The sequence below is a fragment of the Trematomus bernacchii genome, unplaced genomic scaffold (genome assembly GCF_902827165.1).
Source record: "Trematomus bernacchii unplaced genomic scaffold, fTreBer1.1, whole genome shotgun sequence".
In the NCBI taxonomy this organism is placed as follows: domain Eukaryota; kingdom Metazoa; phylum Chordata; class Actinopteri; order Perciformes; family Nototheniidae; genus Trematomus; species Trematomus bernacchii.
This window is the reverse complement of record NW_022987803.1, coordinates 3,552,432-3,567,004: the sequence shown is the minus strand read 5'-3', so window position 1 is coordinate 3,567,004 and position 14,573 is coordinate 3,552,432. Positions and strand designations below refer to the sequence as shown.

At 44.1% G+C, this 14,573-nt stretch overlaps 1 protein-coding gene across 3 annotated transcripts in view; it reads right to left on the bottom strand.

Annotated features, from left to right (window-relative positions):
* Positions 1-14,573, bottom strand: part of mdn1 (midasin AAA ATPase 1) — a 99,472-nt gene that overhangs the window by 2,971 nt on the left and 81,928 nt on the right. For 2 of the 3 annotated variants that reach the window (XM_034150383.1, XM_034150384.1), the window contains exons 80-89: positions 14,111-14,337; positions 13,830-13,955; positions 12,639-12,838; positions 11,926-12,087; positions 11,145-11,282; positions 9,682-9,817; positions 9,385-9,560; positions 9,137-9,268; positions 8,593-8,744; positions 8,186-8,458 (exon numbers count right to left, since the gene is read on the bottom strand). In XM_034150383.1, the coding sequence (XP_034006274.1) occupies positions 8,443-8,458; positions 8,593-8,744; positions 9,137-9,268; positions 9,385-9,560; positions 9,682-9,817; positions 11,145-11,282; positions 11,926-12,087; positions 12,639-12,838; positions 13,830-13,955; positions 14,111-14,337 (1,465 nt within the window). In that variant the 3' untranslated portion in view covers positions 8,186-8,442. Of the gene's footprint in view, positions 1-236; positions 304-760; positions 876-3,003; positions 3,078-3,428; positions 3,604-4,974; positions 5,091-5,350; positions 5,441-6,000; positions 6,159-6,253; positions 6,428-6,695; positions 6,895-7,619; positions 7,722-7,907; positions 8,064-8,141; positions 8,459-8,592; positions 8,745-9,136; positions 9,269-9,384; positions 9,561-9,681; positions 9,818-11,144; positions 11,283-11,925; positions 12,088-12,638; positions 12,839-13,829; positions 13,956-14,110; positions 14,338-14,573 lie in introns of those variants that run through there. The other variant, XM_034150385.1, reaches the window with a different exon arrangement.

Here is a 14,573-nt window from a genome sequence, read left to right as displayed (position 1 = left end):
TGAAGGTGTCAAAAAGGATCTGAAGTGCTATTGGTTCCTTAACCTTCTACTGCACAGGTGCTTCCTCTAATATATTAACCAGGTCCGACACCAGTTCAGTGTATTCATTAACATCTAACTCTGTGCCTTCATGGTTCCTACAGAGAAAAGCAACACGTAGGACTTTGATTTCCCCAAATGACACAGAAAAGGGTAAACAGTTTGATAATTACATATGAAGCAGTGGGAGTGTTTACCTGAGCTTACAGATCCAGGAACCTGCTGTCGTGCTGCTAGGAACATTTGTGTTGAGGTGTCCAAGAACTGCAGAGGAGAGGAGGGAGTCAGTCTGACAGCAGGGGACGCACTTAAACAGCATCAATAAGGTCTTATCTCCAAACCGAATGACATACTAAATAGAGCATTCCAACATTACATTCAGATTACAAACAGAGAATGTAATGCCTAATGAGAACACTGTAAAGGCTACAGAATATGGGTAACATTATAAACCGCCTTCTTGTTCATTTCCTTTGCAGCATCAAAACATTTAAAGAAAGATATCCGTTTGATTTATTATGATGATATCGGTGTAATGTATAGCACTGTGTATTGATGGTTATGACTATAGAAAATAAATGCATTTTTACAAACTGGCAGTAACATCTTTCTGAAGAGTCATAAAGACTACGGAGATCTGACAGAAATGGATCAGAATAGTGCTTTCACACTTTCATACTCAATTCAAACGTAATATTTATGAATGAAACATCAGGAGGACCTGTGCTATCCGGGTCTTCTTCTGCTGGAACTGGCAGAGGCGCAGGATGCGGGCTCCGGACTGGTCGTTGAACTGCTGCTGGAACGGGTGGAGCAGCTGCACCTGCTCGCCAAAACTGAACAAGGAGCAGGCGTGGAATGTGAGCTTCACATTGAAGGTCTCCTATCATGCTATTTTTAGGCATATATTATAGGTCTCAGATATATACAAAATATATAAAAAGTTAAAAACATGTCTATGTGTTTTGCTCAAAATACCAAACAGATCGTGCATTTTAGACATCCCTCATACCCCTCTGTTTCAGGCCTGTTAGAGAACTGCAGGTTCGGGGTCCTTAGAAAGAGGAGCGGGGGGGCTGATGCCTGCTCAGAATTACCCTGCAGATTCAGCTAAATGCTGCCGTGATTAAATACCATATCATGTTCCAAACCACATCAAGGATTATTCCTGAAACAGTATGGAGCTCAAATGCTTTTTCTCTCGCGGGTTTACCACAAGGTGAGTTCCTTTTTTATTTCATACTCTCTCCAGTACAGCATTAGCTCTAAGTGTTAGCATGCTGCTAATGTAAACACAGACCATATGTGACCTGCTCCATCGAAATCAGTCGCATTGACCCGAAGACACATTTTCAGTTGTATACACTGTTGGAAAGAGGAGATTCCTAGCTTTCTAATGATATCAGGATTGTTTTTGTACTCCAAATATTAAGCAAAATATGTCACATTATATAATGACTGTCACCGAGTCATCATTTTGAGAAAAAGGCCTTCAAAGTTTCCTCTTCTCTGGAATCCATCGATCTGATTGATTATCAGCAGAGCAAATTATCAAAATACTACAGAGGTAAGATATTTTCGTTTGGATTACTGGTCTGGGGGAAGCTTGCGAGTGTGTGTGTGTGTATACGTGTGTGTGTTTGTGTAATTTTGCATTTGTGTATATTGTGTTTGTTTCCCGGGGAAAACACTCACGAGAAACACCGGCTGTTGTTATGCCTGCTGTGACGTCAAGTTACTCCGTTCTCCGCTTGTAAATATGTCTACAAGCTTCAAAGTTGTATTTATCATCTGAATTTGCTGAAACAAGTTTCATATTCTGAAAGCCAAGACTTTGTTTATTTGAAATCAGATGAAAACAAACTGTAACGGACCCTGCCGTGTTATCTATGATTACTATATGCCTTACATTCATAATGTCAGCGGGAGGGAGGGGGTGCGGCGCTGTGGAAGAGCCCAGTGCGAGTGAGAGGTGCCTGTCATCTTCCCTTCACAAGCTTCAAACATGTATTTATCGTGTGATTTTGGAAATAAAAGTTTCATATTCTGAAAGCCAAGACTTTGTTTATTTAAAATCAAACAAAACACCCGAACCCCGAAAAACTAGTTTTTTACGCAAATCCACATTTATTTTGAAATGAGCCGTTGCGACTTCCGACTGATTTCGATAGAGCGGGTCACATATTACTTCCAAAACAGTCGGGCATTGTTTCTGATGGCAATGTTTCTGATAGGGCCGTGGGTGTAAAGCCCGCCCACATTTCCGATATTGCGTCACATCGGACGCAAATCTGGATCAGCTCCGTTTTAGCCCCGTTTTTAGAGATTTGGGTACGGAGGAAAAGAGAGAGGGTTTTATTTTCTACACACACATCTTTATGTATAAAATACATCAAAAAGTGCATTTTGCATGATAGGTCCCCTTTAAATACACAATATGCCATCACAAACACTGTATTTCAAAACTCATACTTTTAGTTTGATTTATTCTGAGATTGATCATTTCTTAAAATCGGCACAACATTTTCTTATTGTCTGTATTTTTTTTTTTAAATTGTAGTTTTTATTGAGTTTTGTTTGTATAATCAACAAACTCACTAAGTTGGTAAGCCATTTGTTCTGGCTCAGCCTTACACCCGCTTCTTGTTATTGCTTTCTTGCTTGTTATTAACAGCATCTTAGATAATAGTCTACCAGCACTGTGAACCCTGACATGTTGAGTACCCCAATGTTTGATGATAGGAATGTATAGTACGGGTCCCCAGCACATAGAAACTACAGGATGCTAACCTGCATACAGTATGTTGGGCAATTTGCACAATCATAATGTATAATAAGGATATAGAATGTTGCATTCTTTGGGTATTGAATAACCCAGGATGTCTCCAACAGTAGCATGCACATCTCCCCAAAAGGTTTGTACTTGATGGTATTGTCTGTCTTTAATGTATCTCAGAGGCTTACCTGCACACAGACACCTGTCCCGCCTCCAGCAGAGTGAGAGCGTTGGTGATCACTGACAGGGATTCAAACGCCAGCTGCAACACACACACACACACACACACAGCATGAGTTTATTTGCATATATTAATCCCTATGTTGAACTCAATGTCATCACTATGGTTCTGAACCAGGAAATCAGATGAAGTATTCAGATTCAGCCGTTTCTCTCTCTGTGGACGTCTCACAGACCTCCAGCAGCATCCCGTGTCCTCTCACCTGTTTGGAGTGGTTGTCCACCATGCTGTCTCACCTGTTTGGAGTGGTTGTCCACCATGCTGTCTCACCTGTTTGGAGTGGTTGTCCACCATGCTGTCTCACCTGTTTGGAGTGGTTGTCCACCATGCTGTCTCACCTGTTTGGAGTGGTTGTCCACCATGCTGTCTCACCTGTTTGGAGTGGTTGTCCACCATGCTGGAGGAGTCGTCCACGGCCAGGCAGATCTGGTACTCCCTCTTGCTGGGCTTCGTCCTCCGCAGCCAGATCTTGTCTTTCCGGAACTGACTGGCGATGTAGGGGATCACCTTCCTCATGTTCAGACGCTTCCCTGTGCGGTAGTCCCCCCTGTGGAGCCACATCACATGACCTTTAACTTCACTGTGAGGCTGTATGTAACACAGCATTAGCATTGATAAACATGAGCCTTTCATGACAGGAGACAAAACCAGGGGGCCAAAGAGGTATCCAGGGGGGTCCCCATGCAACAGATCAGACACTAACAGAATCCCTCATACATACTTTTCACACTTGTGCAAATCTTCATAATTGTTTGATGTCTATATTTGATGGGTGGGAAGTCATTCAATACATTTACTCAAGTACTGTACTTAACTACAATTTTGAAATACTTTGACTACTTTACTTCACTTGAGTATTTCCATGTTATGCTACTTTTTACTTTTACTCCACTACATGTATGTAATACCTTTAGTTACTTTACAGATGTGGATGAATGATGTGAAATATAATCAAGTGTTAAATCAGACTTTAGTTCCACCTGGAGTAAATCCACAAGCTACCCTGCAGTATACAAAGTCATTCAAACTAGCTGCACCTTTACCAGCTTTGATAACACTTTAATGATCAATCATTATAAAACATATCATATATATTATTCTGAAATCTGCATTGTGAGTACTTTGACTTTTAGTACTTTAAGTATATTTGGATGCTAATACTTTTGTACTTTTACTTGAGTAACATTTTGAATGCAGGACTTTTACTTGTAACAGTATTCCTACACTCTGGTACTTCTACTTAAAGGAGACCTATCATGCAAAATGCACTTTTGTACGTCTTTTATACATGAATATGTGTCCCCGGTGTTCCAGGGAACTCACCAAGTGTCAGAAAACACAACCCTCTCTATTTTCCTCCATACCCAAATCTCTAAAAAAGGGGCTGCAACGGATCTGATAAAAACTGATCCAGATTTGAACACTGTCCTGACGTCAGGACGGTGGCGCTACGGCTATTGGGCCAACTCCACCAATCAGGAGGAGACAGCCACGGCCATTGCCGTTCGAAAGCGCTGGAGACGCTGTAGTACATATGCCAGGCCTGTAGGTGGTGCTGTTCTCACAGAATCTGCCCTTGCAAAAACAGAGCTATAAATTGTCAAATAGAGCGAAATGAGGCATGGCTAAAATGCATGATCTGTTTGGTATTTTGAAAAAAAAAAAGTATAAATATGCCTTATATAGGTATGGTCCTACACTATATTATTCAAATATAGCATGATAGGTCCACTTTAAGTACAATATCTGAGTACTTCTCCCACCTCTGTATGATACCTTTCATGAGGTCTTTGGAGTCAAACTTACCCCTTCTCCTTTTATTGCAATTGTGGAGTTATTTCAGAGGAAATTAATCACATGCTATTGCTTTCACTTCCCTAATTGCTAGGAGACTATGATTATGAGTGTGGGGGCTCACTTGAGTTTGGCGGCCTTCGTGGGCTCCAGGATGAGGCGCAGCTGCTCACACAGCTGCTGAGACAGAGCCGAGGTCAGGGTCTGGTACTGGTGCCACATGGAGGCTGCTGCACTCTCCTGCAACACGGACAACAACACATCAGTCGGAGAGTCATATTTTAAATACTATGTGCATGCCTTTTGATATAATAGTGTTCTATTTTCTTCGTCTGTATCTTGACTTTGCAGTAACAACCTTTTTGGGACAAATAAAGGAATTCTGATTCTATTGTGAGGAGAAATGTTAAATAATGTTATGAGTATTATTTTGCAGGCACAGTCCTTTAACAGCCTGTACATACTGTATGTAATGTTCTACAGGAAGCACTGTGCCTCACCTCCTCCTGAGTGCCTGGAGCCAGCTGATGCCAGGCCTCCAGCTGCAGCTCCATCTCCCTCCTCATCTCCTCCGGGTCCCTCTCTTCCTTCTGCAAACACACACACAAACACAGTTCAATGCAATGCAAGCTTTTTATATTTGACTATGTACCATTACAACACAGTGCTGAAGGAGGGGGGATGACTGAAAAACGAGATAGCGGATATAAGTGTCAGAAATGGGTTTTCTCCGGAGGGCGGCTGGCATTTCCCTTAGAGTCCCTCCCCTCACTTTATTCCTGACTGACCTTACAAGGTGCCCAAACTCCTTTGGGTTCGGGCACCTTGGCCTGGGAGAGTCGATGCTAAAAACAAACTACATCATGGTTGCATCAATTGTTGTCATGATGACATTAAGTAGTCTAAATGAGTCACTTATTAGCAACCATGGTTTTGATGACACATAGATGCTTTGGACATTAACCAGTGGGGTATTTATGGACATGTTACGTAGTAGAATCAAATGTTAAAGTCTCTGAAACCTGTGCTCACCACAGATCTTACCTCAGGCATCTAACCACTAACAGGTCCAAAAACCATTGACTTCCAGACGAGGGAACTGCAGTGAAGGGAAGTGGTCAAATGCTGATTCATTAGAGAGCTTGCGTACCTGCATGGTGTCCATCAGCAGCTCGGGCACCGTGTGAATCGTGGATTCAGTCCGTCTGTCTCCCCGCTCTTCTTCTCTGGGTTTCTGTCGGTCCTTCCATCTCTCTTCATCATCCTCCTCTCCCTGCTTCTGCACCTCCATCTCCCCACTGTCTGCACCTGCAGGATAAGGAGAGGGGGTGGGGGGTTAACACAGATACATCTAGAGTGCATTTGCTAAGAAAATCACAGAGGTTTCGTCTTAAATGTGTCACCTTTCTGGGAGGCCTTGGTGGAGTCCAGCTGCTCGGGCTTCAGCTCCTGGACCTCAGCAGCCTGGAGATCCTCTTCCTGCTTATCTGTTTCCATGGCAACATCCTCATCGTTCTGATCTTCATCCTGGTCCTTATGAGGGCCTGCTGCTTTCTGCTGGTCTGCACTGGCAACATCTGGAAACAGCAAATACGAACACAAATTACAGAGCAGGACAGGAACTGATGAAAAGATATTTACCCATTCAAGAACATTTATATATGAACCTCAAATATTTTGTAAACAAAAAAGCTCACATCAAGTCTAAATCTGTCCACTGTCTCTTTATGCAGGGTATATTGTGGTTAAAATCCTTAACTTTATAATTGAGATGAAATGTGTTTCCTATGATTTGAACTGACTGTGTGTGTGTGTGTGTGTGTGTGGGGGGGGGGGGTCACTGACCGTATGTCTGCTTGTCGTAGGCGCTCTCCCCCTGCTGGATGTGCTCGTACAGGTCTGACTCCTGCTGGGCGTCGCACTGCTTCCTCTCCTCGCTGCGTTCCTTGCTGCTCTCCACCGTGCGCAGCCGCTTGTTGATTCGCTCGTTGTAGTCGCCCGTCGAGCGCTCGTTGTCCGCCTGACCGGGTTTCCTCTTGAAGCTCTGCAACGGCAAAGAAAAACACTCTGATGATGCACTAAAATACTAAAGAAACATTTACTTGAAAGATTCTAACTCCATATTTGAAGACAAACCTAAAGTCAGTACAGAATGTAAACCATACTCATATATGTTGGCCTTATAAAGCTCTATGAGGCTTATGGGAAATATTCATCATAGATATCAGCAATTTGGGGACTTTTATAAATACAAACATACTTATCCCACTATTTGGAAAAACACCAGAAGAAGTACAAATGAAAGATTCTTAATTATTACTTTTAATAAGTGTATCAATAATTAAACTAATGACAAGGAATTGGTTAAAATATGATAACCTCATAAACTCAAAATGGAAGGATTTTGTAAATGAAGTGTATAAAATAATAAAAAGATGAAAACAAGAGAGAAGAGATGGGTAAAAGCGGGTGAGGTATACAAGATACAACATGAATATAGCCCTGTGGTTAGATGGGACCATTTATATACTTATGACAATGAATGATACATCTGTAAACAATTATACAATTATATATTATACTTTTCTTTCTCCTCTTTGTCAGAGCTGAGCATGTTGTTTAGTTTTCCACTGTATCTTCATTGGAACTGTATTTAGTCGTGTTATGTATGCCCTGTAACTTTATCATTTCTTGAAGTGCAAAAATAACAAAACAATCAAAAGTAAACAATAGCAGAGGGAGGAGAGTGGGGTCTCCAGATGGTCTCACCTGGGTCTTGTTCTGGGTCTGTTTCTGTGAGGCCATCCTGGCTGTCAGCTTGGACTGGTGGCCCTCTGATTGGCTGGCATCAGCAGAACCAGTCCCGTGCTCCTAACAAAACACACAAACAAATATTTTAAAGAATTGTTTACACTTCATCACCTTTAGGGGCCCATTTGAGTCTGGGTGGTGGACTGAAAACATTAGAAGAACAAAACAGACAAACAATCTGCTATTTCCCCCAGTAAACATAACAGTACCCGATGCCTTAACCCCCCCCACCCCCTCAGTCAGTACCTCTTTGGCCTGCTCTCTCTCGGAGGCCTCCCCCCCCAGCTCCACGGCCGTGTCGCTCTGGACGTTCTGCTCTCCGGTCTGACCCTCCGTGTTGTGCTCCTTCCTCTCCGCTGACTCCGGCTGCTCCTCATCCTCCCCTGCTCCTTCCTCCTCCTCCTGTAAGCATTACCACAGTGACCCAGGGAACAGAGGCTTCAGCGTCACGCAGCTCCATCACTTTGTGGACATACACACCTTTGCTTTTTGTCCTTCGTCATTTGGAACACTCAGATCTTCGTCTCTTCCTGCCTCCTCTCCTTTCTCCTTCTCCTCTTCTTCTTCATTTTTCTCAGCAGACTCTTCGTCTCCCTCAGCCTTCTCTCCTCCTCCCCCCTCCTGCTCCTCCTCTTCAGTCTTGAGCTCCTGACCGTTTTCTTCTCCTGGCAGCTCTGTCTGCTCCTCCTCCATCTTTTCAGCTCCTTCCTCCTCCTCCTCCTCCTCTCCCTCTTTCTGTCCGTCCTCCTTCTCATCCAGGGCCGTTGACTTCTCATCAATGTCAAATGGATTCTCTTCTGAAAGGGTTCATTCAAAGTGTTAGAGTTTAGCAGACCACCTGTGGATGCCGTATAGGCTGTCTAACTAAGCATGGTGGAGAGTAAGGGGTCAGCCACCTTCACATAGAGCAGAGTAACTGTTCCTGACTCACCCTCCCCCTCGCCCCTCGCCCTCCTCTCCCTCGCCTCCAGCCTCTTCATCCTGGTCCAGGTTCAGGTCCTCAGGCAGATCCATGGCCTCGGGGTCCGGCCTCTTGTCCTTCTGACCGTGGTAGGGGTCCACTTCATTCTCATCAAACTCACGCTGAGAAGCAGAAACAAGTATGATATCATTTGTGACATTTTGGAAATATCTGAAAACAATCCTGGATGAAAAAGATCAATCTTAAGGGAATCAGATCCAGAAGAACTTGATGAGTCCCACAGCGGGGGCATTTACAGCGTTACAGCAACAAGAGGCGTAACAGCTTCAAAAGGCATGCAATGATACAGAATATAAGCCAATTCATTTAATAGAGAAAAGCAAACATTAGTAATAATACAAATAAGACAAATAAGTACACATCTATGGCTCAAAATTAGGAGCAACAATTTAAAGAACTAAGTGACATATAAAGAACTAATGGACATAATTAAAGAACTAAGAGACATGAAGGGTGAATGGTTAGTGGGGGGGGGGTCTGTGGTTGTGACTACCTCATCTCCTTGTTCATTGATCTTTTCTTTCTCCTCCACGTCCATCTGTTCCTCTTTGTCCTGCTTCTTCTTGTCTTTGTTGGGGTCTGCAGAATCCAAGTTGTCGTCGTTAGCAACCATCTCAGATTCTCCCTGAGATCAGGGACAGGAGAAGTCATGGGTTTCAAAAGGTTTCATTGAAAAAAAGGAGAAACCACAAACATTTGACCGGTGGATCAGTTCATGTAAGCCTGGTGGGGACTCTGTACCTCATCCATGCCCTGGCCCGACTCTTCCTCCTTGTCACTTCCTTCCTCCTCCTCATCATCATCATCATCATCCCCCCACATCCTCTCATCCAGAGTATCTGTCTGTCCTTCCCCCAGGTCACCCATCTTCTTATCCAGATCCTGGTCCTCCTCTTTCCCCGAGTCCTCATCTTCACCTGCAAAGGATAAAGAAAATGATCATCCATTCAGACTAGAGCCGTCTCTAACGTAGCCAGCAAGCGGAAGTCAAGACACACATCTTGAAAGCATTCACCCAGAGACGACGCTTCAGGTTACCTGCTTCATTCTCATCCCCATCATGCATCTGGCCATCAAAGTCATCTGACATCTCGATGGCGTTGTCCTCCGCCTTGATATTCCCTTTCTCCTGCTCCTCCTCCTTCTCCTGACCCTCCTGCAGAGTGTCCTCCACCTGGGGAAGAACAATTTGGGTTTATATATACACAAACTGACATTCAGCAGTTTATGGTAATCAATGACTCATTCATTAATACTTATAGTCTAAACTTCCTCAAAGTGTTCAGCTCTCTTGATTTAGCTAGTCCAGGGGTCGGCAACCTTTTCGATATGAAGTGCCATTCAAAAGAATGTTTTTTATCAGCGTGCCAACGATCGAGAATCATCAACGGGGGGGGGGGGGGGGGGGGCCTCGCTGCGGAGAAGCAGTGTGTGGACCTGTCAGCACAACTTACATGATACCGAATTTAACAAACACATTTAAATAATTGGTTTAAACGGCATAATAATAGGGACGATCGTCCGTTCTGTGATTCTCCAGAACACACATGTTATGATATTAGGGTCATGCAGAGTGAGATGAGATCGCTGTCCCTTTAAGAGAGAGAGAGAGGGGTGTGGCATGTGTGTGTGTGTGACTGTGTGTGTGGATGGTAGAGCGACAGTGAGGGAGCGTGTGTATGTTTCTGGAAGTGAAACGAGGCAGCAGAAAAACAGAGGTCTGTGATGTATTTTGTGAAACAGAAGAACAGCTAAATAAATGCAACGGCCTCCCAAGAAGAGCTCGTCTCTCTCCAGTCATTTAAGCTAAAGTGGGTTATTGAACCTGAAGCTTGTTGCTTCTGCCCTCCTCGACTACGGTCTGGGAGCCGACAGGAAAGTTCAACACACAGATGGCCAGTCCGCCCCTTTGTAGCATATTATTTCAATGAGAGATGAGCAGATCGCCACTGGGCTTTCAACTAAAGACACAGCCATGCAAAAACTGCGGCATTTGTGAAGTGCTTTCCTCTGTGGTGAAACGATCAGCCCTGCACCACGGAGGAAAGCGGCAGAAAGTCGGCTGGAGTTAAACAGAGCGGGGCTGCGTTGCGTGCATGGCTTCCTTCTGCAGGTAACAGGGAGACGCGCTCTGGCGGCGGTCTCGTTCAGGATCCGAAAATACAATTTAAATATTTTGCACACTTATTCCACTTATTCCTAGTGTGCCACTGGTTACGGTGCCGCGTGCCAATGCTGGCACGGGTGCCAGGGGTTGCCGACCCCTGAGCTAGTCTGTATGTGTCTCAGTTGAACAGGACCTATAATGTCATCTGAAACCAGGCTGCTCTACTCAGCCGTAGCATTGGCGTGTCATTGCTACTATACATGTTAGAGATTTGACGTGAGATGTTGTTCTGAACAAGCTCAGCTAATTAAGACCAAGAGAAGATGAAAGCTCCTACAAGCATTAAGTCACATTTGACCATGATTATTTTGTGAAAATGTACAAGTTAAGTTACCTGATCCTCATTCTCGATCTTGTCGCTGACGTCTTTGGAGCCCTCTCCCTCTCCTATTCCTCCGCCCTCATTCTCGTGGAACTCCGTGGCTCCTTCTCCATCTCCACCAGCCATCAGCTCCTGAGGCAGGCAGAAACCCTGAGGGGGGGGGGGGGCACAACAAACATTGAGTCACTGCTTATGCCACTGCATGACTGCATTTTAGATGACCACTCACTGCAATATTGCTAAAGTAAGGTGAAGGGAAACTACACGAGTACTGACTGAATGCACACTATCCTGCAAGACTATGGCCAACATCAATATTGACATATCAGTTATTTATCATGATTATTCATTGGGAATTGAAACAAATATACTGTTTATATATTTTTGTATTCAAATGAAAACAAACTGCTTTCACTTCCTTGCTGTGGTATGAACTGTTTTGTCACAGCAGCAACATTTCTTAAAAATAAAATACAAAATAAAATAAAGACAAACATAAAAAATGTAAAAACAATATAAATAAATATTCTCAGTAAAAAAGCCATATATTCAGAGGAGTATCTAAACACTATAAATAAGAGGCTGCACCATATTAGGAAAAAAGGACATTGTAACTGCCCATTTGCACCGATCTGCTGCACTTTGAGATCAAATGAAGAGGCGAAATTAAGCTCTTGTAAAAGTGTTATTAAACATTTCACGTATGTGAATAATCAAAACCTTAGAGTAAAGCACACACCCACAAAGCAAACCCTATTTGAACCCCTTGATGAGAGACTGTGTTGCCCCCTACCTTCTGAGCGAGCTCGCTGAAGATGTTGGCCAGCACTGACAGCAGCTTGCCGGTGCTCCTGTGAGCCCCCAGACACACAGCCATGTAGGAGCGCACCGTGTCCGAGTACACCCCCAGCAGCGGCTCCAGCTGCACCAGCATCCTGACCGCTCTGTCCACCTCCTGCACACACACACAGGGACAGATGCAACTGAGCTAGAGGCCTCATTCTGACATGAAACAAGCTTCTCACACACCATTATCAAATCAAACTTGATTTATGAAGCACTTTTCAGACACAAAGGTAACTCTAAGTGCTTCACAATTCAAACGCATAGACAATCTATAAAGAAACTATCTCCCCTTTATGTAATAACCAGAGTAACATTAATAAAAAATAACACTTAATAGCAACACATATATTGTATATAGATACATATATAATAAAAAAAATAATAAAAATACAATTCAGTTAGAAGCTACATTTAAAAAGGTGGGTCTGCCCTCAGGTCTTGGCCAGTAATAACAAAAAGAGGTCTCACAGAGGGTCTGTGTTCTGACTTTGGGTTTGATTAAAAGGCCAGTACCAGAAGACCTGAGTGTTCTAGAGGGCTCATACTGTCGGTTAAGAGCAAATCCGATAAATAGCTAGGCCCAAGACCATTAAGAGCTTTAAAAACCGATACAAGTATTTTTAAATTGATTTGAATTGATAAGGGAGTGGTTGTTGGTACCTGGAGCTGCAGGGGCTGGCAGGAGTCTCTGTGGGTCTTCAGGAGGTCCAGCAGCCTCTCCAGCCCTGCGCTGACCTCTCCCAGACTCAGAGCCCCCACCTCGGCCTCCAGCTCCCCCTCCAGCAGCAGAGTCAGGTGACCCGGCTTCAGCAGGTCCTCCACAGGCTGTTCATCCCCTTTCTCCTCCTCCTCAGCACCCTCTGAAACATCACATGTACACAACATTATATCCTTTGTATTAATGCTGTCAGGAAAATCAGGATATTCTAATATATCGGCAGAGGCTTTTATACGACGGGGTCCCTTTTCTGTCTCATGCACAAGACTTTGAAAGTCGCCAATACAAGCCATTATCAAGCCTTGCTCAGGACTTTAGTTTTTCCCTGTACTTTTAAAAGGGGAGAAACAAACACACAGGCCATCACTAGCTACACTGTATGTAGAATGCAAAATACAACACTTATTCAAATGTAAGATACAACTGACAAAGACCATGGGTGTTTCTCAATGTCGAGGACGCTTGCTTGGTAGCACATGTCTTCCGAGTCACTTCCTTCAGAAGCGAGGCAAGAATCCTTCCTCGCATTCGGAAAACGAAGAGTGGAACAGGCGAGCAAGTGTGCAGGTGTGCGTCATATGAGAGGCCCCGCCTTACATTTTCCGTCACAGATTTTGGGAAATTGGTCCGTGCGCAAAGCATTGTGGGGATTTTAAGACCGCGGAGTCTACACATGTGCAGCCTCGAAATTTCTCGCTACGAAGTACGCCGGGCTCGGTAGATTTCCAAGTATGCTGGACATTGGAACAGTCCTTCGGTGGCACTCGATGACGTAGTATGCTTGAAATAGTGGCTCTATTCTATTTATAATAATTCCATGTACAATTATTCTTACTATGTAGACTCCTGCACTGCTATTTTGCACTTCTGGTCAGATGCCTAAACTCACATTTCGTCACTAGTACATGTACTACGTAATGACAATAAAGTTGAATCTGAATCTGAATCTGGAGCAGCTTTACTCGACATTGAGAAACACCCCCTGTCTGAAGCTGGTGTCTCCAGTCACAGAGAAGTAACAAAACTGGACTGTTGGGTAGTCTGAAAAAGCCCAGTTTTTGTTTGCATGCTTATTAAAGTATCAGAATTAGGTGGAAATGTGTGGCAGGCACCCTGCACTTCATCATTCTCACCTGTCTTCACTTCTCCAGGCTGCTCTCTCTCCCTCCTCTTCACCAGCGCCTGGACAGCACACAGCACTGTGTTGATGTGAGTCTCCAGCTCAGCAGAGAACTCCGTACAGAAAGCCGTCTGGTGATCTGTTGGAGAAAGAAGCAGAGGAGCTGTAGAACCATGGTACGAAATGTGATTTGTAGCTGAAGTTACTTTGTTATCCTCCTCGATTTGTGTTTATATCCGTCAGTGAGGTGTCTGTTGGTGATATCTGAAGGTGTGACACTATAGGCTCACTCACCTGAGGGCTGGGGTCCCAGAGACAGCAGCTGGGTCTTCCAGGTGGTGAACTCGCTGATGTTGGCCTCCACCTGTCCTCTGACGTACTGCAGGCTCTGGGTGATGGCGGGCTGGCTGTCTGCACCCCCCACACCCAGGGTGGGGGTGAACAGCTGCTCCACACTGGGCATCTGAGCCGCCACCTCTGCCAGCTGATCGAAGGCTGAGCAGCATGTGAGAAAGTGTTCCCTGTGGAGAGCAGACACCAGAGTTTAGGGTGACCAGCAGAGGTGGGAAGTAACTAAGTACATTTACTTTCGAGGTACTTTTACTTTACTTGAGTATTTCAATTCTTTGCTACTTTGTACTTCTACTCCACTACAATTCAGAGGTAAATGGTGTACTTTTACTCCACTACATGTGTTTAATACCTTTAGTTACTTTATAGATTTAGATGAATGATGTGAAATATGGTCAACACTTAA